Here is a 27,758-nt window from a genome sequence, read left to right as displayed (position 1 = left end):
ACAAAGCCAAAAATTCCGGAAGACTACTCGCCTTCAATTGGTTAGAAGAGATACAACTATGAAAATAGTTCACGTGTAGCATTTTAAAAGAATTAGCTTATAAGTAATCTTACCGGTGGTCCTGGATGCTGAAGGTTTCCATGCAGTCTCAGTTGATGCATTCGTAGCTTGTTTCGAAATTGCAACTGCAGAGAGGTTGGTTGCTGAGTGGGCCCAGGTTGTGGAGGTTGCTGCACTGCCGAGGTTGGTTGCTGCATGTAATGCACCACAGCGGGCTGGCTCTGCCCTCCGGCCACTTGAGGCATCTTCTGAGCGGATGGATCAGGGTCAAAGTGTGACAGCGGCTTGGTGTTACTGAACGAAAGCTGCTCTGAAGGCATGGAGTTCCCATTCACGGCACCTTGGCTCAAACCGGCCTGCTGCTGTACCATCATGGCGATGCGGGTGGGCTGGCTGGAGGACGCTTTATTGTAAAGGTAACTCTGCATGGCGCCGGCAGGGTTGCTCGAGGGAGGAATGTTGGGTAGCATGGCATTTGGAGGGCTGAACGGCTGCTGATGCAGGGAGGGACTCGGAAGTTTGTCCGGCCGGTAGGGTGGGGACGGTCCGGAGGAAGGAACTGGGGGCCAGTTTGCTGCCTGGCCCTGCTGTGGGTGTGACTGTTGGGAAACAGAGCGCTGATGTTGGCTAGCTGCTATCTTCTTTAGCTGCTGTGCATGTGACAATTCATGCCAGTTTGCCCCAACTCGGTTGGCATTGGTGCCCGACAACAACGTTGGCTGGGCCTGGCTTGGAGCTTGATTCTGAGATGCTGAAGACATGGGCAATGGCATTGGATTGGGTGGAGCTGATAATGGATACGATGTACCTGCAGAGGGGGGCCTCCTCTGAGGAGACCCACCAGGTGCCTGATTGTAATTGGGAGAAAATTCCCGGTTAGGTATGGGGTTCTCCAAGTGTGAAGCTGCTTGAGGAGATGGCTTCCGAGTACTGCTCTGATTTGTTTGTACAAGGCCCAGGTTCAGAGGGTCACTCCTGTTGCTCAACAGGTCAAGTTCATTCAGGGGAGGATTCGGCATATTTGTCAATTCCTCTAACAGATCCTCCAAGTCCTGATCCATTGTTTGCATATTGTTAGCTCCTTTGGAGTCAAATGAGAACATGTTGTGTCCATCCCCCACATTTGGTTTCATCTCTGCATTGGATGTCACAGCAAATTGTGAACTAATGTCATTGCCATTTGCTTGGTTACTAGCCAGGAGTCCTGCGTTGGTGCCTGGCGCTACACATCCCAAAGATGGCCCCATGGAGGCAGATGTCTGCAGAGCCTGGCTGCGGTGCCCAATCGGCAGTGAGGAGCTTTGCACATCTGGGCGAAGGACACTGGAGTTGTCGCCCTGACCCATCGGAAGATTGACATCATCAAGACAGATCCTTTTAACCTCACCCGAGAATGTGCCATCAGAAAGTTCATTGATTTTGTCATGATTGGCGGGCGAGCCATTGCTTTCCAACTTTCTCTTTATTGATCCTTGCAGCTGAAGAAAGAAAAGAACAATGTTGAGGTTAGGTCAGCTTTAGAGGACAATAAATGCGCAGCGTGGTCAAATCGATCCCTCACAGCTCATCTCTACTACAGACTCAAAACTGACCTAAAAGAATAATCTGGTGCAAGAATTCATTATTGCTCCTCATTCTCACAGGTTAAATCCTTTATCAGTGCATGTCTATTGCCTCACACCATCAACATACTAAACATTCTACACAGTAAGTGACCATTATTTGTAAATTCAGTGAACACATTCAACTAAATAGCACAAGTCCTTGATATAACGAGGCAAAATATGCATCTATTAGTCAATCCATACTAGATGACGTGTATACAAAGAACAAAATATTGATGCATACACAGAGCAAGTAATTGCTATTAAAAATGTCATACTTAACATAACCCCAAAAACAAAGTCAATTATTGGTGTGAGAAATCAGGTCAATACTTTCAGTGTCACTGATAAAATGGATAACAAGGGAAACAGCATCAAGAAGCTGAAGTTTACGCTGCGAGTTGTTAAGAACATGTAATGCCTACCGTACAGAGTTGTTGAGGCAGAAATTATCCTATCTTTTAAAGGAAGAGTAGGTAAACATTTGGAGCAAAGAAAGATACATAGAGTGCAGGGCAGTGGGATTAGTTTTGGATTGCTCTAACAAAGAGCTGGCATGGGCAATGGGCCAAATGGCCTCCTTCTGTGCCATAAACTTCTGTGGTTCCATGTAATAGTGAAACAATCACAAGACACTTTCAGGAATCTTGGTTCATTTACACGACCACTGTGGAGTCATTGTGAAGTGGTATCACAATACAGCCTGAATCCAGAGATACTGCGAAACGTGACACTGGGGTGAAGTGGAATGAGCCTCACTGGGAGGAGGAAATCTCGTTCAGAGTCAAGTCAGCTCTTAACATCCGAGTTACACAATTCAAGTTTGCTGTTGGTGGAAAGCCGAAACTGTTTCACACCAACGTTAAGTTTGTAGTGTAAATACACTTAGTATTTCATATCTATGTTTGTGACTCATTACAGTTTGATTAGTCACCCTTTTCTCTCTCACATCTTATATTACCACTAGCATCGGTAAATAGTAAAGCAAAAGAAAGGAACCATTTTTTTATATACACACACATACACACACCCTAGCTAAGCTCTCCTATAAAGAGGATACAAGAGAGTCCCCAATTGATACCACCACCTGAATACAATTAACACTAATTGATATAAATCATACAATTAACAAAGGGGACAGGCAACCAACAACAACTACTTACATTTATATAGCACCTTTATATGAAGGGTTTTGATAAGAGTAAATGGGGAGAAACTGTTTCCACAGGCAGGAGGGTCGGTAACCAGAGGACACAGATTTAAGATAATTGGCAAAAATTCAACAGGGGAAATGAGAAGAAATATTTTTACACAACGAGTTGTTACAATCTGGAATGCACTACCTGAAAGGGTGGCGGAAGCAGATTCAATAGTAACTTTCAAAAGGTAATTGGATATATACTTGAAAAGGAGAAATTTGCCGAGCTATGCAGGGGAGTGGAACTAATTGGATAGCTCTTTCAAAGAGCTGGCACAGGCACGATGGGTCGAATTGCCTCCTTCTGTGCTGTAAACATTCCAAGGCACTTGAACCAGTTGCTCACTCTTAGTGCTACTCTAATCTGGCCTCTTGGAAGCATGCAAGCAAAACCCTGGTTAACTCTCAGTTGGATCTCTGCCCCCTTCCTTTGAGAAGCACCTCACCTATGCTCAGCACCTCCCATGGGCAACCTGGTGAAGATTAGGAACCCATCATGCAGGGAACTGACATGAGTACAAGTATCACCAAATTTGCTGCACAGTGCACTCTGGAGTATAAACAACTAATCTGAATATCAGTTTTAATGTTCATGTGCAGTTTGAATCCAAATCTGCTACAGCACCTTATCTCTAGTTACCAGTATCATCTAAAGGGCCTCCTTGGAACAGAAATCCATCCTGCAGGCTGATCAATTTCCAACCACTGCAAGTCCAAACTATCTTTTTTTTGTGATCTTAAACGATGAGGCTCAATAAATGCCGTTTTAAAATGTTCTAAAAAATAGCATATAGAAACAAACACCTTACAGTATTTTTCTTTTGGCCAGGTAGAAACAAAACAAAGATGACACAACTGGGCACTTGCAGTTGGTGCTTCCTTTGTCGTGATTTGACAGACAATACTCCTACAGGTTCCTGCGATGCATTTGGGTGGTTTTCTTTGGAATTTTGTGCTTACATTATCGAACATGATCATTAGATGAGCAGTATTAGGGTAGAGTGGAAAATATCAATTTCTCATTAATCTAGTCAGTACTATGATTTAGAAAGAGGAGTTATAATAATGCAATAAGCTATGCACAGGAATAATGTTGTTATATTAAAAATAGCAAACCAACCAATATAGATTATAGGCTGTATTTTGTAGCAGCGCTCCTACAGTTAAAAGAGAGTAATGCAGCTTTCTTTTACATTGCCACCTCTCCCCCTACCTCTCCCCCTACCGCCCCCACTTTATCCCCAATGTCACTTGCTGTTCCCAGGCTGAGAAAAAGGCCTGCATTCAAGCCTTTCAACAACATTTTGCTACTAGCTGCTGTGAGCTGCACCGGAATGGCCAGGGGGCGTGCCCATCAATTTTCACTTCCGCCCTGTGGGAAATCACCTAGTGTGTGCCTCCCTCTTCCCCGGCCAAGGCTGAAAACTCAGTGTGAGGAAAATTCTCATCATCATTTTAACAAAATAATTAGAGGAGTAAGGCCATTCAGCCCATCTTAATTTGTCCATCCAGAGAGATCCCAATGACCCCCACCCCCCACCCCCATTATAGTATCCAATTGTTTCTTAAATGATTCCAGGGTTTGTGCCTCCACTACTCTATCTAGAAGTTTATCCCACACTTTGATAATTCTTTGTGTAAAGAAGAATTTCCTGATATCAATCCTAAAATTATCTTTTACTAGTTTGAACTCCTTTTATCCCTAGTTTCTACTTCCACAGTTTAATTTAAAGTAATATTCTGGGTTAACTCTTTCTATATCCCTCACAATCCTATATACCTCCAAAAGATCACCTTTCAGATGTCCTCTTTCTAGGCTAAAAATGCCTAAGCTCTAGTCTTTCCTCATACCTCAGATCTCTAATACTAGGGATCAGTCCTGTGGCTCTTCTCTGCACTGCCTCTAGCACTTGAATCTCTCTCTTATTTCTGGGTGACCAGAACAGGACCCAGTACTCAAGGTGTGATCTGACCAAAGCACTATAAAGTTGGACCATTATTGTATTCTACTGTTACACATACTTTACATTAGTACCTCCCATTGTTCTGCCCACTTACATATCTTGTGGGGGGTGGACATATGAGGAGAGGTTGAGTAGATTGGGACTCTACTCACTGGAGTTCAGAAGAATGAGAGGCGATCTTATTGAAACATATAAGATTGTGAAGGGGCTTGATCGGGTGGATGCGGTAAGGATGTTCCCGAGGATGGGTGAAACTAGAACTAGAGGGCATAATCTTAGAATAAGGGGCTGCTCTTTCAAAACTGAGATGAGGAGAAACTTCTTCACTCAGAGGGTAGTAGGTCTGTGGAATTTGCTGCCCCAGGAAGCTGTGGAAGCTACATCATTAAATAAATTTAAATCAGAAATAGACAGTTTCCTAGAAGTAAAGGGAATTAGGGGTTACGGGGAGCGGGCAGGAAATTGGACATGAATTTAAATTTGAGGTTAGGATCAGATCAGCCATGATCTTATTGAATGGCGGAGCAGGCTCGAGGGGCCGATTGGCCTACTCCTGCTCCTATTTCTTATGTTCTTATGTTCTTATGATGTCCAACTCATTGTCATTTCTGAGCTGCTTCTTCCACTTCCACTGTCCCTCCTAGTTTGACGTCATTATAAATTTGATGAAAAACCTATCCTACTGATACATACCGCAATATCCTGGGCCATCCCACATAGCAACAGGAATAGGAGGAGGCCATTCAACCCCTTGAACCTGTTCCGCCATTCAATCAGATCATGGCTGATTCTGCACCTCAACTCCACCTACCTGCCTTGTTTCTGTAACTCTTAATATCCTTGCCTAACAAAAATCTATCAATCTCAAGTTTTGAAATTTTCAATTACCCCCTAGCCTCAACAGCTTTTTGTGGGGGTGGGAGGGGGAGCTGAGGGGAGAATGAGTTCCAGATTTTCACCACCCTTTGTGTGAAGAAGTGCAGTTTCTTAATAAAATTTGTGCTTTCAGAAAAGACCCATGCCTACTCCACATACGACAGCCACAACCTGGTAAGATGACTAACTGCTTGCAGCACACTTTTAAAAGCCTCCATTTTAACTCTGCCGCGAGGTGCAAAAAGGAGGACAAAACCGCTCAGATCCTATCATGAATCCAGTCACAATCTCGTCATGTCCTGATGTGATTTCTCATTATTTTTAGTCAGAGTAAGAACCGGATCAGCACCAAGCACGATGCACAAAACAGCACATCAGCTTCTCCAGCATTTTCTGTTTTTATTTCAGATTTCCAGCATCCGCAGTATTTTGCTTTTGACATCAGTCTGACTCGACTCTGCTGCTAGACTTACGCGTCAGCTATCTGGTATGTAGTGTGGGCTGGTGTGCACTGCACATAGCTGCCAGTTTGGTTTTGCTGAAGTTTCTTCCTGGGATAAACAACATCGGCTGTGGCAGCTGATCAGTGGACAGCAGGCAGTAAAGATTGCTGCCCTACCACTCAATGAAAACAGCCAAACATGCTTATTGCACGCCACTTATCCCTCGTCTACGTTAGAAAGTCGAGCTCGTGTATACAGAATTAACATAACAAATATTACAGACTACCAGGTCAAATTGAAGTCTTGTCGACAAAGAAAGGGAGGGTTCTGTCCAGTGTACAACTCTTGCTTCCAAAACGTCTGCATTCTTTTGTTGTACAAGTTACTATGGTAACTAATTGCTCCCTGCTCCAGCATTTTTTTTTAAAAAACTGTAAAAACACTCTCATCCTTTGGTGATAGCACTAAACTAGGCAAATTCTTGGCTGCATCTGTGCTTACACTAGTTGCACCAGAACTGTGCAGCATGCTAGATTTTGTGATGTTCCACAGAACTGTTATTTAATCATTTTTTTATGTAATAGGCTGGCTTCAATTGGAAAAAAAAAATCACTCTCTATTTTACCGTCTGATGAGATCAGAGTTAGTTTGCCACATTTTAAACTCATTGCTTGAAATCAAACTGAATGAATTAATTATAATATCTCAATCATATTAATGCCTTTAAATTAAATTGGCTTAACTTAGTTTTTTTTTTAAAAAGGGATTATTTAGTACATATTTTCTTTGGCCATGGCTTAATTTTAGACTTCTGGCCTATTTAAGAGCCTCTGGAGCGTTTTTTTACTTGCACATATACTTCTGATTTTAAGTATTTCCTTCGAAGTTCTGCCAAAGTTTTTTTTTAAATGTAGATGGCGAAGTGCTGACTAAATTGGCTGGCTGCAGGTTTCCAAAGCTTTAAACTTACTTTGTGCAGTGCGAGGGAGACCAAGATATTGCTTAATCAATAAAAGGGAATTTTTTTTTTAAAATAAAAAGGCCACAGCTCCAAAATATGTAATCTTTCAGTGGCCTCACTTCAAAACATAAACAAACATTTCCCCCAAAGTGTGAATAAGAATTTATTCCACATGTGCACGTTTTCCAATGCTGGAACATGTGTCTCATGTGCCACTGCTGGAATATTTCCAAGCACCGCCCAGTCAGCCATTTGTGGCTGGCAGTTGCTCACTTCTTCCCAGCTTGTCCCTCTCCTTTCTTCAGATCTCATGCTCTCCCATGCTCACCCCTCCTGATTGCCTCATCCCTGGTGCTCCATTCTCCTGACTGCTCTCCACTCCAGTTCCACTTCATAATGTTGCCTGATGTAAACAGTGGGTATTGTAATCACACACCCATCCCTTAACGAGCTGGATCTCTGATGGGCCCCAGCACTGATGGTAACAACTCCCTGACTATCCACCTCTGTGGCAACTGAGGACACCTTTAAACTCACATCCCATGTTAGCCATGACTCCTCGAGTCAGTTGAGGGTTCGAAGTCCCACTCCAGAGACTTGAGCACAAAATCTGGGCTAACACTTTAGTGGAGTACTGCACTGTTGGAGGTGCTGTCTTTCAGATGAGACGTTAAACCGAGGCCACTTCTGCCCTCTCAGGTGGACATAAAAGACCCCGTGGCACTATTTTGAAGAAGAGCAGGGGTGTTCTCCCCTGTGTTCTGGCCAATATTTATCCCGTAACCAACATCACTAAAACAGATTATCTGGTCATTGTCATATTGTGGGATCTTGCTCTGCACAAATTGACTGTGGTGCTTCCTACATTACAACAGCAAATACACTTCAAATATTACTTAATTAGCTGTAAAGGACTTTGCGATGTCCCAAGGTCGTGAAAGGTGCGATATAAATATAAATTCTTTCTTTCTTTTCTTTCAAAAAGCAACTACTTTTAAGCAAAAATACCAGGACTGGTGTCCACAAATACATGGCATAATGGTGGTTAATTTGGAATGAATTAACTTGCATTTATATAGCACCTTTCACGTCCTTAGGATGTTCGAAAAGTAATTCACAGCCAATTAATTACTTTTGAAGTGTACTCACTTTGTTGTGTAGGCAAATGTGAAATAATTTTCACACAAGGTCCTTCACACAGTAATGAAATAAAAGGCACGTTAATCCATTTTTGGTGAGATTGGTTGAGTAGGACACCAGAAAAACTGCCCTCCTCTTTTTCCAAATAGTACCATGGGATCTATTATGACCATCTTACCTGAAAGGCAGCATCTCCCGACAGTGCAGCACTCCCTCAGTTCTACACTGAAGTGTCAACCTTAGATTACATGTTCAAGAACAGGAGTAGGGCTCGAACCCATGAACTTCTAACCTGGTGGTGAGAGTTTTAGTAACCACGCCAAGCTAAACCAAGTCAGCCACTGCCTCTCCAGTCAATGTAATTCACTTCTTCCTACAGATGTGAGCTGTAGTCCAATGACCTCAATAGATTATTTTCCCTGATCTATATTCCCCAGCTGATCATATGACAATGTACCTACTAATAGATTTAAAACCACAACACACAGAGCTGTTTAGAAGAATGATTTTTTTTTAATGTTATAGATTCAACCGCTTGCCAGCATAATTTTACCCATACTCTTTGAGCCTCTGTCAAGTTATTTTATCCATCAGGACTAGAAAATGCGATATTTTCACTGTTGGTGGTTGTAACTATTAATTAAAAAAGAAAACAGATGTTATTGGAAAGTTAGGTGTTCTATACCTTCCTGTTTAAATCTCTCAAGCCATAAAACATATGATAACACGTCCAATGCAGGCTTTCCCATTAAAAAGCAAATGGTTTCCATAATACTGCACTGCTTCAGGGAATACATACCAACCCTGTACACAGTAATACTGCACCACTCATAGCAACATAAGCAGATACATACAAGTATGAATATAGACAGTATCGCATATTCATTTTCCTAAAAACTAGGTTGCCAACCAGAAGTCCCCAGAAAAGTTAGATGGTTGATGTCGCAGCCCCAGGTCCGCTGTTATTTCACTCATTAGTTTCCTCAGTTCTTTGCTGTGCCAGAAGATGGAACATTTCATATAAGTCCTGTCATAAAGACATGAGCATGTCTGCTTTTGGTGAATCGAGAAGAGAACTGCGACTGTTAAGAATCCCACTGCCAGGACTATCCAAACCTTCTGAATAAAGGAACATGCATGGAAGCAGGTTTCAACAATGGAGTCATCCCTACCTCTTCTGCTTTACTTGAAAAGAATCTCAATACCAAAATGGAGAACTCAAATCATTTGTCAGTGATGGAAGATCAGAAACATTAATGTTGGGTGGCCTGGATTTTACAAATAAAAACTTGATGAGCCAATGAAGGAGGTCATGTTCTCAAAGCTGCACAGTACCACAATTTGTTTTCAGTTTCAGCAACATTCTTTTGAAAATAATTTTATGCGGGAGATAGATACATAGGAGTTTCTTCAATAGCTCTTGCAAGTTAGCACCATGAACCCTGAGATAGATCAAAGATCGGATCTCAAGATTGCAATTCACACTTGAAATCATAGGAAACCATGGGCCTTGTTTGAGTGCATCAGGATCTTTTATTTTACAGTCTGAAACTGGTGCCTTATATAGATTATGAAATAAACACACAGTTTCAGTGCAGAGATTGATTGATCGACTCAATCCTGGCTGAACACAAGGAAGAGTACCGCTTTATGCTGGATGGATGGATAAGGGGGGCTGACTGAGGTCAGGATCATTTAGATGTTGACAGGTGACTCTTCAGTGTGTAAACACTGCCTCCCCTCCATCAGCTCCCTAATCACAAGTCTGATTTCTGGCAGTCAAAGAGGGCAAATACGAATCAATTCATGAAACAAAAACAGTGTGTCATTTTATAATGGTCATCAAATATTGGACTTCCCAATATCCAACCCGGAAATAATACATTTTAAGTATATGCTATAACTTGCAGTTGTGGTCACATATTATTTATCTTAAATTAAACAAGGGGTATTACTAAAACATTTTTTTATGCAGGTTGCTGGGTGGTCATTGCAGTTTTAAAAGATTATGAAATTTCTTAGCATGCAATTAAGAGAAAAAGCGTCACTAACCACAGCAATATTCTCCATAGGCTCTTTACGGTCGCATTGGAATATTAGCCTGGGTTGTTGCACACATTCCAGACCCACCAGAAATGGCTGGCAGGTACAGCACTAGGGCTTTCAAACTGAGTGTTATGAAAAGATTATCCCATCTAAAGTTCTTGGAACATCTGGTGTTTCACAGGAGAACTATGAAGTAAATCATAATGCACCCTAAATCCCCAAACACTAAGCAGGTCATTAATCTATTATTAGTGCATGCTAAAACGTGCCACAGAAAAAAAGATAAAGTAATTGGAGTCCATTTCAAAGCCAGTGACACACATAATATTTCCTTCTTTGCAGTTTTGTTTTTCTGTTGATTTTTTTTAAAAATGAAAGCTCCACTGTAATCAGCCTTTGTTTAAATCCACTAATACAGATGATGTATTAAGTATCCTGCAAGGCACTGCATGTGCCATGTTGTGCTGAAAACTTGTCCCCAGTTAACTGTGCTGTTATGGAACAGCAGTGAATAGTGTCATGCTATGCGATCCATTTAAAAATTCATTAGGTTTTTTTTTTGCTCATCACATTCTAAATGCAAATAGCCTTATAAACAAATTTACATGCCAGAGAGCCTGTTTTGCTGTCTGGCTTTGTTTCACAAATTAAAATGGCTACAATCTACTTGCACAATGAAGAGCAAAACAAACTTTTAATATTTTCCATTTGGAAAACATAACCTCTGGAACAAACCTTTCCCCAATAGAAAAACCACACTTGCTTCACAGCTCCGTGTGTTGGACCTGAGAAATGCTTTTCTCTTGTAGCTTCCAGCCACGTGCAATGCAGTGATGAGCCCATTCCTAGCTGGGTTGCTAAGGTGGGATATTGCTTTACGGCATTTGTGCATCTCACTTTAGTGGGGGGCTTAACTTATCCCATCAAGCACACCTCTCGTCAGCACACCAAGGAACACCAAGTACTGTTAATATTAAACCATGCAGAACAGGGTTTGGCCAGCACAATGCTTTAGACTTGTCCTTATTTCTTAGGGAGCTGGACTTGAGCCCACATCTCCTGATGGAATGCAAGTCTCCTCTCTCAGATGGCTGATAGGGTCCTAACTGAAGTGAATTTAACCAGTCTTCGATCACTAGGAATTGAGTCGAGATCTGTAGCAAACGAATGGCTAAAGCAAAGTTGTATTGTAGGACCTCACTCAAAAAACAGAATGATGCCTAACGAGGGGAATGTATGGTGAAGTGGGAATGGGAGAAGGTGAAGATTGCTCTTCTTAAGGTAAGGTTAAGGTACATTGTTGAGGTTGCAGAGAACAAACTTTATTTTGCAGTAAGCTGGTATTGTCTCATTTGGAGTCACCATTGGTGGCTGTGCCTTTAGTTGCCTAGGCCCTAAGCTCTGGAATTCCCTCTCGCTGCCTCTTAACCTCACTCTCCTCCTTTAAGATGCCCCTTAAAACCTATCTTTTTGACCAAGTTTTTGGTCACCTGTCCTATTAGCTCCTTATATGGCTCGGTGTCAAATTTTGTTTGAAAATCGCTCCTGTGAAGCGCCTTAGGACATTTTACTACGTTAAAGGCACTATATAAATGTGAGTTGTTTTTGTTGTTGTGCTGACCTTTGACACAGTGCGTGGAGGGGGGGAGTTAAGGGAGGGAATGGAGTGGAGAGAAAAACACAAGAAAGGATGAGAAACAAATGCACATTAAACCCAGCTGATGCACACAACTATTCCAAAAAATTAACTAACTCAATACAAACCAGGGACCGAACTTAGGGCCTTCCTAGTTTGAATGACTTTAGCACCATAATAAATGCTACACTTACCTGCTAAGCAACTGAGAAAGCTTGAAAATGTGTGTTCAAATTCCCATTTTAAATGAAAGAGATGGAAGTATTAGTTCCATTGTGAAAATGGAATTAATACTTGTACGCGTGATAATCTTCCTATAGTAAACTCTATAGATTCACGATGAACACTTTAAAAGCATTTTACAAATCACGCGCATGGCCCCTGAAAGATAGACTGTTTTGCCGACCCAACAGTTCAGTTTGCCAGATTGATGAAATGGAAACACCGTATTCCATGGGCTGCACAGAAAGAGGTCAGCAAGATTTCATCACAACAGATAGATAGATGAGTGAAGCAGGATATGCAAAATGTAACAGAGTGGTGTGTGCAACGCAAAACCAAAACACCCAAGTAGTTACCTCCTAAATTTGCAGTGTGGAGGAGGACATTTTTATTTTGGAGGAGAACACACAAGATTCTGAGTTTGAGTTCTCGTGTGTGGTGTAAAATTGGGATTGCAGCTGAAGTATTTCTTGTGCTTCAAGTACAGATTGATAGAATTCTCCCACAAGGTACACCCAAGTTTACAATGTAAACACTCCATGACTTCCTTCCATAAATTTCTCTTTGAGGTCCTGAGGTACATCAAAAGACAACAAGCTGCAGTGGTAAAGGCCAGAAAGGCTCATATAATAATACAAATATTAATATTGTCCCTTGGATGGGTATTTGATGTCCTGAACATGCCGTACAATTCATTACCTTCTTACTAAATTTCAAGGATGCCATTGCAATCACAGCAGAATGTCAAGAATGACCTTCTAAGTAATGTTGCTGCATACAAATATAAGAACATAAGAAATAGGAGTAGGAGTAGGCCATCTGGCCCCTTGAGCCTGCTCCTCCATTCAATAAGATCATGGCTGATCTTCGACCTCAACTCCACAATGTCACCCAAAAGTTACATAACCTAAGCAAATCATTATGATCTATGGGATTTTCCCCTTTCATATTGATAGATCCTTTATATAAATTTAATGTTAAAAATGCCACTGGTAATGGAAGTAGGGTTTAAACATTTAGCACGGTTGTATATAAAACTCTGTTACCAAGGTAACATGGGTCATAGGTCATAGATAAAAACTAGTTCCATTCAGCCTACTTTTATTCAATTTAATAAGAATCCTTCAAACAAGATCCCTTTCATTTCGAATCCTCAGGCATTTTGGTATCAAAACAATTTTTTAAAAATATGCTCCATTGCTGGCTTTACGCCACATAGTCAATTACCAGTCACTCATGTTTCAGCTATAGTTTCACCACAGCGAGATACTCTTCCTATCTCGTCATCTGTTCTGGTTGTGTAGCACACTTACAACATTGGGATAATCTGACCCAATATATGGTGATGATTTGGCATTTACTGAGATGCATGTATTCGTTTTGCTTATCTGGCAGCTTGGTTTATCCAGAAAAATGGCCAATGCAACTGTGGTCAGATTTTTGAGTCATGACTGTATATGCTTCCATTTCCTGTCAGTCTAATTCACCTCCTGCCTTTTATTAATATTCTTGCAAAGGCAGAAACTACACCCACTTCTCCTTCCCAAAGACACACAGTAAATGGGCTTTTGTGTTTGGTCTTTCACTTTTCTTTGAATCCCCAGTTATACGCTATTAATATGTAAAATTAAATTCACATTAATTTTAAGGTGTCAGCTGTGGCTCAGTGGTAGCCTCTCACCTCTGAATCAGAAGGTTGTGGGTTCAAATCCTACTCCATAGATTTGAGCACTTAATCCAGGTTGACACTTCAGTGCCAGTATTGAGGGAGTGCTGCACTGTCGGAGGCGCCATCTTTCGGATGAAACGTTAAACCGAGGCCCTGTTTGCCCTCTCAGGTGGACGTAAAAGATCCCATTGCACTATTTCAAGGAAGAGCAGGGGAGTTCGTCCCGGTGTCCTGGCCAATATTTATCCCTCAATCAACATCACTAAAAAAGATTATCTGGTCATTATCACATTGCTGTTTATGGGAGCTTGCTGTGCACAAATTGGCTACCACGTTTCCTACATTATACAGTGACTACACTTCAAAAAGAAAACTTCATTGGCTGTAAAGCACTTTGGGACGTCCCAAGGTCATGAAAGACGCTAAATAAATGCAAATCTTTCTTTCTTTTAAACCGAATTCATTAATAAAATTTCATGTAAAATTGAACTCCTGCGGGACCTACGAGAAACAGAATCTCCAAGATACTTAATATGATCACTCACAAAGTTAGAAGTGGAAGTTAAAGCCATCTACTCTTTCCCATGCAGTGTCCTGACTGTAGAACACATATGACTTAGCTTTCACATCATCGCCTACACACCGATTGCTTGCTCAAGTTCTGTTCTGCAGGTTTGTTGGTGGGGGTGGACTTGTCGTGCAGGGTGGAATATTTGATTCAAGATCTGGAATTGAGGCACCTCAGAATTCTGCAGTGCTGAGCAGTTAATTATTGTGCAATTAGCCATGGAGGTGTGAACATCACATGGAGACCCAAATAAGGTTTAGCTGCTTCAAGGCTTTGGGAGCAAACAACATTAAGTAAAATAACTTCCAAGGACAGCATTTATAAAGTGGAACTATAAATATTGTGTTATCTGAAGTGCAAGTTGGTTATAGATCTTTGGTACAGCTGTACGATGTAGTATGTTAGAGGATGTGAGAGGATACTGTGCACAAGGTCTAGTTAATGATTGTTTGAAAATCTCTGTCACTCACTGGAGGTACAGTTCCAATCAACTTACAGAATGCATGTTGAGAAGTGGGGGTTACAGAAAATTAATCAGTCACCGAGTGCTGCCACAGAATGCACAAGCAAAGCAGACACAAGTGAATCTTACTGGTCGCATCACTAGTGGTTTCCTATAAATTCACTATTACTCTAACGTGTGTTTTGCTGATGCCACATATCTAGTTCTCAGTGTAAATGAAAGTTTCTTAACAAATAAAAAGACAATGTGGGACAGTTTGGTGAAATTGCTCAGTGCAATAAGAATGTCACCGCATTGTATCTCCAGTTGCTCATTTTGAGGCAGAACGGGGATAAGAGTAGAATCCATAAGAAGGAAGAAGCATCGGGAGAGATGAAGAGCAGCTAAACAAAGAGAAGAACAGCGTGCTACTGGGAGCTTAGGAACTACAAGCAAATGGTTAGGATGCAACAAAACAACCCTACCAAACAAGAAAGAAAGAAATAGCTTACATTTATGTAGCGCCTTTCACGGCCCAAAGCGCTTTACTTTTGAATGAAATGTTTTTGAAGTGTAGTCACAACTGTAATGCAGTAGTAGGACACAAGACTGATCAACCACTGCTAAAAATCCACATGTGTGGTAGAAATACCATCTCACAGCCAAGGGATATAAATCTTACTGTTACATGTATGAGATAACAGAATGCATCTTAGTTTAGAGGCCACACATGTTGTATAATGGGATTATGTCCCAAAGCAGTGAACTTTGCATTGCTGTAATAGGATACCTCTCTTGCAAAGCTCTTGCATCTGGGAATGTAATGGTTTGCCTAGTTTGCTGTTACACAGTTTACTTACACTGGCTAAAAAGATGCATCAAAAGGAATACACAGCTAACTAAAGAACCCCTACACCAAAGTCAGGAGGCTCTTAAATCAGGAAACCTCTCTCAGCTGCTCCTACACAGGACTGTTAAGTATGGATTTAGCTGCACTCAAACATAAGTGTGTGAAAAGCTTATTAAAGCTTCTGCACGGTATTCCTCGTCTTAAAAACGCCTAGATGGTTTCACAAATTCAAAGCCACCTAGCCAGTGAGCTTGGTGTCCCCAGACTGAGTTAGAAGGGCCATCAGATAATTAAATATGGGACTGCAATCTCGCGAGTCAGCCTCTGAATGAAATGTGCACATTGCGTTCTTGTCACTTTGGCATCAATGGACAGTCTGATAGAATCGACCACCTCTGTAATCACTCACTCCCCTCCCTCCCATTTTGCACTAGAGATAAAAAAAATCCAATTAATTAATTGCAGCAATGATTAATTTTGAAAACAGTACGAGAAAAAGAAAAGGTCAAAATAGCGACTTCTTTTGGAAAAAATATTAATGATTTGGGGATTCTGCAAGTATGACTCAAAGACAATGGGAAATCCAAATAAGCAAAAGAATTAAAACTTTTGCAGAAATGAAGACTACATAATGAATTTCATTTTAGTCAGTTTACGAGTTTAATCAAATGATTAATCTCTCTGTAGCTGAACATTGATTGTCATCTGTTAGTATCCCAAAGTTATACTGGGTGATAATATCTCTTGACATTTTGATTTATTGAGGAAGTAGCTCTGAACCTAATACATTATTTCAATATGACAGAATGAATTATTATGTAAAGTAAGCTGCTGTTATTCAATCTACACTATACTAAATTACGAAGTGGGCACACAGGCAGACGTTTACAAGCCTGTTCTGTCTGGCTGCAAACCCGACTAGACATGAGCACCCACAACCTCAACCAAAAAAAATATTTTCCAGTTTCTCTTATCATGTATAACATATAACTGTGTTGGTAGGTTGATATTTTGTTACTAAAACCTGTGTTTTTTAAAAAAAATATTTGCATCAATGATGAGCACACTGTAGCACAATGCCTTGCAACAACAAAAATTTGCATTTATATAGCGCCTTTAACGTAGTAAAACATCCCAAGGCGCTTCACAGGAGCATTATCAGACAAAATTTGACACCGAGCCACATAATGAGATATTAGGACAGGTGACCAAAAGCTTGGTCTTAAAGGAGTGTCTTAAAGGAGGAGAGCGAAGTAGAGAGGCGGTGAGGGTTAGAAATGGATTTCCAGAGCTTAGGGCCTAGGCAGCTGAAGGCACGGCCACCAATGGCGGAGCGATGAAAATTGGGAATGTGCAAGACGCCAGAATTGGAGGATAGCAGAGATCTGGGCGTGTTGTAGGGCTGGAGGAGGTTACACAGATAGGGAGGGGCGAGGCCATGGAGGGATTTGAAAACAAGGATGAGAATTTTAAAATCGAGGCGTTGCCGGACCGGGAGCCAACGTAGGATGGCGAGCACAGGGTTTTTTTTTTATTCGTTCATGGGATGTGGGCGTCGCTGGCGAGGCCGGCATTTATTGCCCATCCCTAATTGCCCTTGGTGGTGGTGAGCCGCCTTCTCGAACCGCTGCAGTCCGTGTGGGTAAAGAATGAAGACGGATATGTCAATGTTCCAAAAAGAAAAACCCAACCAAAGCTCTGTGCGAGACCAACTGAATCTGCCATACAAATCTCAGCAGATTAATGAAAACTGAACAAATCTAATTTGCATGCAAACTACTATCAAAGGGAAACAATTCTGCATATCAGTACCTAATGTCTCAAACCTTGCTCAGGTTAAAACCATGGGAATCCTACCCTTACCTTATTGCAGCATCTACCACCCATGTCGCATTTAAAAAGATGCTCTTTACAAGACACGAGGTTCTCACAGCAGCCACAGCTCATTTGTCAGTTCAGCTTACTCAGATTGTACCTCCAAGAATTGTTATTCATACCGTTAACACTGCTGGGTTACTGAAGAATAGATAAGCTGTGTAAAGCTGGGAGATGTCCTGCTTGCTCCACTGTCCTTCTAATCAACAATGTGGGCACTTCCCCTACCCTCACAGTCATCACAAGATCCACAGTTCTAACAGTGAAAATTACAGGGCATCTCATGTCAACAGTCACTTGTATTAACCAGCTATCTGCCTGTAGGGATCAATGACTTCCAGTCCTGGCAGGTTGTCAATGGAAGTAAACGGAGCTGTAGTCTGAATTAGTCTGCCACCTGCAGATGTGGCCAGCAGGCATTACCCTTTAATGGTCACTTTTACATGGCCACATACAGTTTGGAGACGAGCGCTAGATTAAATCTAAAGCGATTGTACTGAAAATTGACAGCTTGAAAATAGAGATATTCAATTCCTGGTTCCAGAAGATTCATACTGAGACAGACGGGTATTACATAGGAGGACTGTAATCACTGCCATTACTATTATCAATGAGCCTGGAGTGAGCAGTTCTTCATCTCCAGCTCAAGCTGTATCACTGAGGACAGCAACTTTTCAACTCCAAGAAGCATAATTAAGTCAAGTGATTTTGTGCCTGAATGCTAAAGCTGGAGAGCTGGTTTGCTTTTAAAACGTTACATTTCTTGAAATGACTAGAGTTCTTGGAGCAGAACCATCAAGAATCACAACTAAATAGTGTCTTGGTATGTCAGCACCAAGCTACGGATACTAATGGGTAGTGGCTATAGGTTAGGTGTCTGTTTTAGCTACCTGTTCAACTGGATACATTAAGTCTCATTACCAAATATTGCTTTGTTGTAATCAAGCTTTGTTTAATTTCATCCTCATAAATAAACTAATTTGCCACTGTGACCTGCTGATTAAGTTGTCTGAACTCACAGCTTTTGTGCTCACTTTCTCCTGTGTGTATAATTTCTAACCACATGTCCATTTTAGGTTTAACAAAAAGAACCACGTCCTTATCACACTGCTGCCCCCTTCCCTTCCTCCACCCTTAAAGAAATGCACGTTTCCAGTTTTATTACATTCACCTATTCCAAGAGAATTGGTCTTCGCAGCAAAGCAGGCTGCGTTGTCAGCACTGGGACGTGATTCCAGAGACATGTAAATCAGTCTTTCCATCCGAGAACCCATGAAATCTCCTGGTCTGCAGACACAAGATTGCATCAAGGAAAGTTCTAAATCAGAAGTTACTTCTATATTGCTCTCCATATTTAGAAATTGATAGGGACTGTTCAGAGAAGCAACATGAAGGAGGAGCACAGTGGTTCAATGCTACGCATGAGAAAGATCCCAATAGTCCTATAGTACCAGTGCAGATCTAGAAATGCAAGGGATGATTATGGTTTCAGAACAGATGGGATTTCCATCCTGCCCACCCCTGTACAATTACTAAACTTCAGAAAATGGCACAAGATTTCAAACAGAAGATTTCAAACAGAATATTAACGAGTGACACAAATCAACTTATTGGAGAGACAACTGTTGGCTGGGTGTCATAGAGTCATAGAGTTATACAGCACGGATAGAGGCCCTTCGGCCCATCGTGTCCGTGCCGGCCATCAGCCCTGTCTACTCTAATCCCATATTCCAGCATTTGGTCCGTAGCCTTGTATGCTATGGCATTTCAAGTGCTCATCCAAATGCTTCTTGAATGTTGTGAGGGTTCCTGCCTCCACAACCCTTTCAGGCAGTGAGTTCCAGACTCCAACCACCCTCTGGGTGAAAAAGTTCTTTCTCAAATCCCCTCTAAACCTCCCGCCTTTTACCTTGAATCTATGTCCCCTTGTTATAGAACCCTCAACGAAGGGAAAAAGCTCCTTAGTATCCATCCTATCTGTGCCCCTCATAATTTTGTACACCTCAATCATGTCCCCCCTCAGCCTCCTCTGCTCCAAGGAAAACAAACCCAATCTTCCCAGTCTCTCTTCATAGCTGAAGCGCTCCAGCCCTGGTAACATCCTGGTGAATCTCCTCTGCACCCTCTCCAAAGCGATCACATCCTTCCTGTAGTGTGGCGACCAGAACTGCACACAGTACTCCAGCTGTGGCCTAACCAGTGTTTTATACAGCTCCATCATAACCTCCTTGCTCTTATATTCTATGCCTCGGCTAATAAAGGCAAGTATCCCATATGCCTTCTTTACCACCTTATCTACCTGTTCCGCCGCCTTCAGGGATCTGTGAACTTGCACACCAAGATCCCTCTGACCCTCTGTCTTGCCTAGGGTCCTCCCATTCATTGTGTATTCCCTCGCCTTGTTAGTCCCTCCAAAGTGCATCACCTCGCACTTTTCCGGGTTAAATTCCATTTGCCACTGTTCCGCCCATCTGACCAACCCATCTATATCGTCCTGCAGACTGAGGCTATCCTCCTCGCTATTTACCACCCTACCAATTTTTGTATCATCAGCGAACTTACTGATCATACCTTTTACATTCATATCCAAGTCATTAATGTAGACCACAAACAGCAAGGGACCCAGCACCGATCCCTGTGGTACCCCACTGGCCACAGGCTTCCAGTCACAAAAACAACCTTCGACCATCACCCTCTGCCTTCTGCCACTAAGCCAGTTTTGTATCCAAAGTGCCAAGGCACCCTGGATTCCATGGGCTCGTACCTTCTTGACCAGTCTCCTGTGGGGGACTTTATCGGAGGCCTTACTGAAATCCATGTATACCACATCCACTGCGTTACCCTCATCCACACCCCCTCAAAAAATTCAATCAAGTTAGTCAGACATGATCTTCCCTTGACAAAGCCATGTTGACTATCACTGATTAATCCTTGCTTCTCCAAGTGGAGACTAATTTTGTCCTTCAGAATTTTTTCCAAATTGTAAATCCCCATTTCCACTGCACGGTTCATTCTGGAGCATGAATGACCCCGGCGCACTGTGGCTGCAGATTGTACCTTCCACAGGATGCACTGCAGCAACTCGCCAAGGCTCCTTCCACAGCACCTCCCAAACCCGTGACCTCTACCACCTAGAAGGACAGGGGCAGCAGACCCATGGGAACAACACCACCTCCAAGTTTCTCTCCAAGTCACACACCATCCCGACTTGGACATATCTCACCCGTTCCTCCATAGTCACTGGGTCAAAAGCCTGGAGCTCCCGACCTAACAGCGCTGTGGGAGAACCTTCACCACATGAACTACAGCGCTTCAAGAAGGCATATCACCACCACCTTCTCAAGGGCAACTAGGGATGAGCAATAAATGTTGGCCTTGCCAGCGATGCCCATATCACGAGAATTAATTTTTTTAAAAATCCAGTCTAACCTGTACCCACACTGGCACATTACTAGTACAAAAAACTCGCTCCTTCTATAAAAGAGGGACTTCACACAGGAGCACCAGTGTCAGTGCTGTGCTACACTGGGGTCAGGCTCCAAATCAGCATCAACTGCCTCCTTCACCAGGGGCAGCAGCAGGACATCATTGCACTGACCATAAGATCATAAGAGACCATAAGAGATAGGAGCAGGAGTAGGCCATTCGGCCCCTCGAGCCTGCTTCGCCATTTAGTGAGGTCATGGCTGATCTGATTTTTACCTCAACTCCACTTTCCCGCCCTTTCCCCGTATCCTTTGACTCCCTTGCTGATCAAAAATTTGTCTATTGCCAGCTATTCATAGAAGACACACTGCAGGCTTTGGGCCTGTGCCCACAGTCTCAATGGATACAAGTTCAAACACAACAGTAGATGCAACAGTAAATATGCAGTGCAGGTGGGACAAATATACTGTTTGATTAGAGTCAGACAGTGAGCCAGGAGTAATTCTGAAAACATTGCCTGTGAAAAGGCAAAGAAAAAGGGACTTAAATATGCTTTTATGCTTCACCTATCCTCTAAAAGCAATGGGGTAGAAAAACATTTGAAATTATATATTTTTTTTAAACTAGTAAATGAAGGGTTTAAATACACCACACTGTTGCTGGGTGCCCCCAATACAAATATTGGAAATGCTAATCAGTACATGATGGAGTGGTCCAGAAATAGAAAGACCAGAGAATGGGTTCAGAACAACAGTTGAATCCTACTGTGAATTGGGAGAGGGAGGCTGGAAAGATCACTGGGCCTGATTGTCTCACCTCATGGAGAACCTCCATCAGTGACATGATCTAAAAAGGTCATGCTGGTATGATTTTGATTCCGAGCCAGGAAGGGGGCGGGGGGGGGGGGGGGTCAAATTGCGGATGGGAAACCCGGAAGTATGGGTTTCCTGGACGTCCCTATGATTTTGATGTAAGGACGTCTTTTTTATTGTTGGTTTGCCGTCCGACTGGCCGGCCTGATCGACTGAGACCAGCCAGTCAGACGGGAGAGCAACCAGGGAGAGGACATGTTCAGGTAAGTCTTCAGGTAAGTTTTTGATTGTATGGATGGGGGGGTGGAAGGGGGGGCATGGGGCACTAGTGGGCATGGGGCACCGGGGTTACGGGTGGGGGGGGGGTCATCAGTCATGGAGGGAGGGATCAGCGGTCAGCCACGGGAGGGGTGGGGGGGGGGTTTCGAGATTGGGGGTCATCGCGTGGGGGAGGGTCGGAGATTGGGGTGGGGGACCACGATCGTTTTGGGGGGGGGGTCGTTGCAGGTAGGCTTGTTGGGTCTGCGGGAAGCACTCCTGCTCCTCCAGGCCCACAAGGTGTGCCACCTACAGTTTCGGGTCACCTCCTCTCATGAGGTGTGAAGGAGAAGAGGCCTGGGAATCCCGGCCCCCAGGGGTTGAAATTGCAAAATCTGCAATAATGGAGGCCCACAGCCTCCTTTAAAGGTTTTAGTCACCAATTCGACGTCATCAATAGCCCCTCGTCCCGACCCAGTGAAAACCAGAAATGGGCGGGTTGGGGGCGGGTCTGAAATGGTTGCGATTTTGAATGCCCCCCGCAGCCCAATCCATCCGTTTTTCAATGTTAAAATCGTGCTCATAATAGCAGTTCAGAGGTCATATCGAACAGAAAATTGTCCAAAATAGGACCTCTAGCATACTGTATAATTTATGCTGACTGATATGTGCTCTAGCTGTAAAAAGAGGCCAACTGCTGGGATTCATTTAATGGTGATGCCAATTCAGATGAAAACCAAATGCATTTGCACTTGAGACCACATCCCACCAAGTACTATTCCACCCACCACATCCCTTGCCCATCATGCAAGTCGCAGTTACCCATTTTACCGGTTGCCACTGCTACCTTTTTGTTCTAAACTGGGAAACATTTGTTGTTTGTTGCACATGGGCAAAAAAAAAATTAGGAGATTCCCTGCTGACAGAAAATAACAACAGTGCAACTCAAGAGGGCTTTACCCAGTCTGACCACATGGATCGCAAACACTGAGCCCAGATTACATCTCTGGGTCTCAGGAGAACTATCTACAGTGATAAAGAGATCAAACACTCCAGCACTGACTATGATAACTTGGGCTCACACACAGGTATCCGTTATTCCCAGTGAAAACGCAGTAACTTTATTCAGGAAGAGTTTCTGATTTTGTATCACTTGAAAAATAATCTAAAACAGAGCAGTACAAGTCTAGAAATGATCGTTGCCAATATTAGTGGATGAATGCGTAACATGTTCGTATAGCATTTATCTGGCTGCATTTATTTTAAATGGATTAAAACTTCCTTTAACACACCGTGATGTGGAGATGCCGGTGATGGACTGGGGTGGACAAATGTAAGGAATCTTACAACACCAGGTTATAGTCCAACAGTTTTATTTGAAAATCACAAGCTTTCGGAGGCTTTCTCCTTCGTCAGGTGAGTGTGACGAAGGAGAAAGCCTCCGAAAGCTTGTGATTTTCAAATAAAACTGTTGGACTATAACCTGGTGTTGTAAGATTCCTTACATTTTAGCACACCGGACATAGCACTGTCATTCGACCTCATCAATGGCCCATTTGCCAATATTTCCAGCAGTAACTTCTGGTTATGGATGAGACGTAAAACCGAGGCCCTGTCTGCCCTCTCAGGTGGATGTAAAAAGATCCCATGGCAATATTCGAAGAATAGGGGAGTTCTCCCATTGTCCTGGCCAATATTTATCTCTCAACCAACATCATTAAAATACAGATTATCTGGTCATTATCTCAATGCTGTTTGTGGGACCTTGCTGTGCGCAAAATGGCTGTCGTATTTCCTAAATTACAACAGTGACTACACTTCAAAAGTTCTTTATTGGCTGTAAAGCGCTTCAGGACATCCTGAGGTCATGAAACGCTAAATAAATGCAAGTCTTTTTTTCTTTCTAGGACCCACTGCTTCTCCTTCCTGCAGTGCGGTGCAGTAACATTGACCACTGCGCGCTGGTGCACTGCGGCTGTGCTGTGAAAAATTTTCCAGATAATTTTAGCTCATAAAACAAAAACAGATAGATTTATTTTATGATCCAGAATTTTCTGGAAAGTCTCAGTTACAGCTGCAGAGTTTTATGATACAGTCGCAGAGCACGAGCTCACCACAATGATTCAATTCCTCCCAGATTATTCACTGCAGGAAGGAGAAGCAACAACATCTTCTGCCATTCAAAAAAAAACAATATTACAAGCTGAATGTCTGCACAACAGTAGTAAATTCAGAAGATTCCATTTGTAAGTAAACTACAGAATCTAATATGTTACATAGGGTATTAGGTCCCCATCAGTTATTTATAATAACCATATCTTTAAATTGTGTTACTCCCACACAATTCCACCAGGAGACTTTACTCCAGATTTATTTCTTACACAGCCTTCGATCACAAATGTTTCCAGTATTATTTCATTTTATGAAGTGAAACATTTTACACACGATAAAAATGTGGTTATTTTACTTTCTCCATTGACTGTCTCACCTTCCGTTGTCTTTCCCCCTGCTGGCATTGACTCCTTGCTGGGATTTGGCCCCACGAGTGACGGTCAGCCTCCCGTACCTTGCCCAAGTGGCCAGTCTTCACATGTGAGCCTAACAGCAAACATCAACGAGCTATTCAACTGCATGGGGGGCCATCTCAGCAGAGCCCAATCCTATCTCTACCCAAAAAACACACCCCCACACACACTCTTCCAGCAGGGGTTTCTGGATGGCAATCACAGAAAGTAAAAGAAAGACTTACATTTATATAGCACTTTTCACGACTTCAGTACGTCCCAAAGTGCTTTATAGCCAATGAAGTACTTTTTTCGATGTGTAGTCACTGCTGTAATGTAGGAAACGCGGCAGCCAATTTGCGCACAGCAAGGTCCCACAAACAGAAATGAGATAGTGACCAGATCATCTGTTTTAGTGATGTGGGTTGAGGGATAAATATCAGTCAGGACACCCGGGAGAGCTCCCCGGCTCTTCCTCGAAATAGTGCCAAGGGGTCTTTTACCTGAGGGGGCAGACAGGGCCTCGGTTTAATGTCTCATCCAAAAGACAGCACCTCTGACAGTGCAGCACTCCCTCAGAAGTGTCAGCCTAGATTTTGTGCTCAGGTCTCTGGAGTGGGATTTGAACCCACAAGCTTCGGCCTCAGAGATGAAAGTGCGACCAACTGAGACACTGCTGACACACAATCAGAAGCAGGACCCCAGATTGAATTTCCTCTCTTTAACCCAAGTGACACTGAGGCTAAAACTGGAGCATTGAGGCCATTACAGCATCCCCTGCTAAAATCAGCTAACTCAGCACAGACCTAGGGATCAAACATGGGACCTTGCTAGCCAGAATAAGGCAGTGAGTAGCTCAGCCAATCAACTCAACTAATGGGAGAGTACAAAGTTATTTTTACCAAAAAAATGTTTTACTTATGTTAAGAAGTGTTTCAGGTTAAAAACAAATGTTGAAGTTTTTGAACACCACCTCGCTGTAGAAGTGCTAAACACCCGCACAACAAAAAAATGTTACCTTAAAAAGAATCAATTTGGCATTTAGTTGTTCACAATCGATGCAAAGGATAACATCAGCCACCTTCACTCAATCTGGATTTCCCTTGCCTGTTAAAACCCCTGCTCAAACTGTTGATGTCTGACAACTCTAAAGACAGAATGTTCAAAGCACAGTGTAAAGACATAACTGGGTAGAAATTAGTCTTGGCCGATTAGTGCAAAATGGGCACCAGTGAATCGACAGCCCATTTTCCACGATGGAAAAGGTAAATGGGTGGAGCATTTTTGGCCAAGACTAATTTCTCGCCCAAAGTGTTAAACCTGCGATAAACAGAAACATTCCAAACCCAGGATGAGAACTCAAGTCTTATCATTTGGTCCAATTTCATATTATCTTTAACTTTTAAAAAATTCAACTATTATCCAAAATAGTTATTAATCTTACACCAATAAATTCTGACAATCAATACTATTGTGCCTCTGAAATTAGATGTTGAGAGATATTTTTGTGGACATTACTACATTTTAGTTAGAGGACACGAGCAGCCTAAATCAGACTAATACTGAGAATTGGAAAGTTAAAGTGTCTGTGTGGCAACTCAAATTAGTGTATTATGAACTGTTGATTGTTGATTTTGTTTAGTTACAATGCCGTACACATCTTTCATAAAATTTTGTTCAGTTATCATGCCATACATATACAACAACAACTTGCGTTTATTATAGCACCCTTAACGTAGTAAAATGTCCCAAGGCACTTCACAGGAGCGTAATCAGAAAAAAAAACTGACACCGAGCCAAAGAAAGAGACATTAGGGCAGGTGACCAAAAGCTTGGTCAAAGAGATAGGTTTTAAGGAATGTCTTAAAAGGAAGAGAGAGAAGCGGAGAGGCGGAGAAGGTTAGGGAGGGAATTCCAGAGCTTAGGGCCTGGATGGCTGAAAGCACGGCCGCCAATGGTGGGGTGAAGGATATATGTTTTATAAAAGTTAGCAAAATTTTTATTTATACTTTTTAATATCTATGGGCCTTTGACACAGAGATCCCTTTTACCACAACTGTTATTGTTCGGGCAAGTGATTTGACTTGGCATCACAGCCCGCAAATCTCTCGAGCTTACTGTGTGTAGCACCATTTTCTGCCCAAATTTGGATGAAGTGTCCCCGAAGGAGTGGAAATGCAAGGCTTCTGTGTGGATCTGAATGATAACAAATCACTTGCCCTGGTTTAATCAAAGAGTTACCTAAAAATGAAGAGAACTGTATTATAATTTTTTCTTGCATTACATAGGGCACCTATCGCAGAGTAAACTTACTCCAGTGGTTTAACACTTCAGTGTTTTCAGAGCAAGCTCTTCCAGGAATTTGCTGATCTGAAAATTTCCCGTTACGATAAAACTCTTTCTGAAGGAACTGCTTACATTTGGTTACAAAATTAAATACAAAAAAAACCCCTGTAATCGTCACATGTGCTGTCTTCAGTCCAGCAGCATGGACGCATAATATTGTCATGGTAACACCATGGTTCAACCACCATGTGAACTCTTGGCTGCTCTCATTAACGGTATGTTATAAAATGGCAAATGTGTAAATAGTTTGTTTATTATGTGCCAGTCTCTCTAAAGTTTAATCTTGAGACCTCCAGAACCTGGTGTGATAAAACCATCAGCTGTTGTTGTTTTTCTCTGTATCTGTAACAGAACTGGAAAGAAAAGTCTTCATTCTAATGCGCAATGGAAAAAAAAATGGTGAAATCCCCATCTGAATTTTACAGGTTTCATTGAAAGAAAAAAAAGAACAGAAATGAAAAGGTCCTTTGAGAGTGAAATCACACTGTTCTGGACAATAAGGGTAGTGGGGAGATTCCATACACTTCAGCTTTCAATCAATCAGTTTAGTACTTAATCCCACAGAGGCTAAAAATGGAATCCAGTCTTTAATGAATAAAGTTCTATTTGGTTATAGCAAACACTTGCTGGAAAGTGATATCCCTCCTTGCCTGGCAATTGCTCGTAATTTTCCACTCCAGGTTCAAAAATTACAACCTCAAACCATTTTAACGTAAAATCGCAGGCTATGGAAATTCTTATTAATAGTACTTCACAAGAAAAAAAAACTTGCAATTAGCTGAAACGAAATAGACCACACAGGCCGAAGTCTCCAGCTTCTGGGAACAGGAAGGAAGATGCCACGTGTGTCTTGATAGC

The 27,758-nt window shown here is 42.3% G+C and overlaps 1 protein-coding gene across 1 annotated transcript in view; it reads right to left on the bottom strand.

Annotated features, from left to right (window-relative positions):
- The window catches only part of LOC137333120 (mastermind-like protein 2), a 100,029-nt gene that overhangs the window by 52,940 nt on the left and 19,331 nt on the right, over window positions 1–27,758 (bottom strand). The window contains exon 2 of the mRNA XM_067997269.1: window positions 114–1,538. Coding sequence (XP_067853370.1) covers window positions 114–1,538 — 1,425 coding nt within the window. The remainder of the gene's footprint in view (window positions 1–113; window positions 1,539–27,758) is intronic.

The sequence above is a fragment of the Heptranchias perlo genome, chromosome 15, assembly GCF_035084215.1.
Source record: "Heptranchias perlo isolate sHepPer1 chromosome 15, sHepPer1.hap1, whole genome shotgun sequence".
Classification (NCBI taxonomy): Eukaryota; Metazoa; Chordata; class Chondrichthyes; order Hexanchiformes; family Hexanchidae; genus Heptranchias; species Heptranchias perlo.
This window is presented reverse-complemented; position numbering and strand designations above follow the sequence as displayed.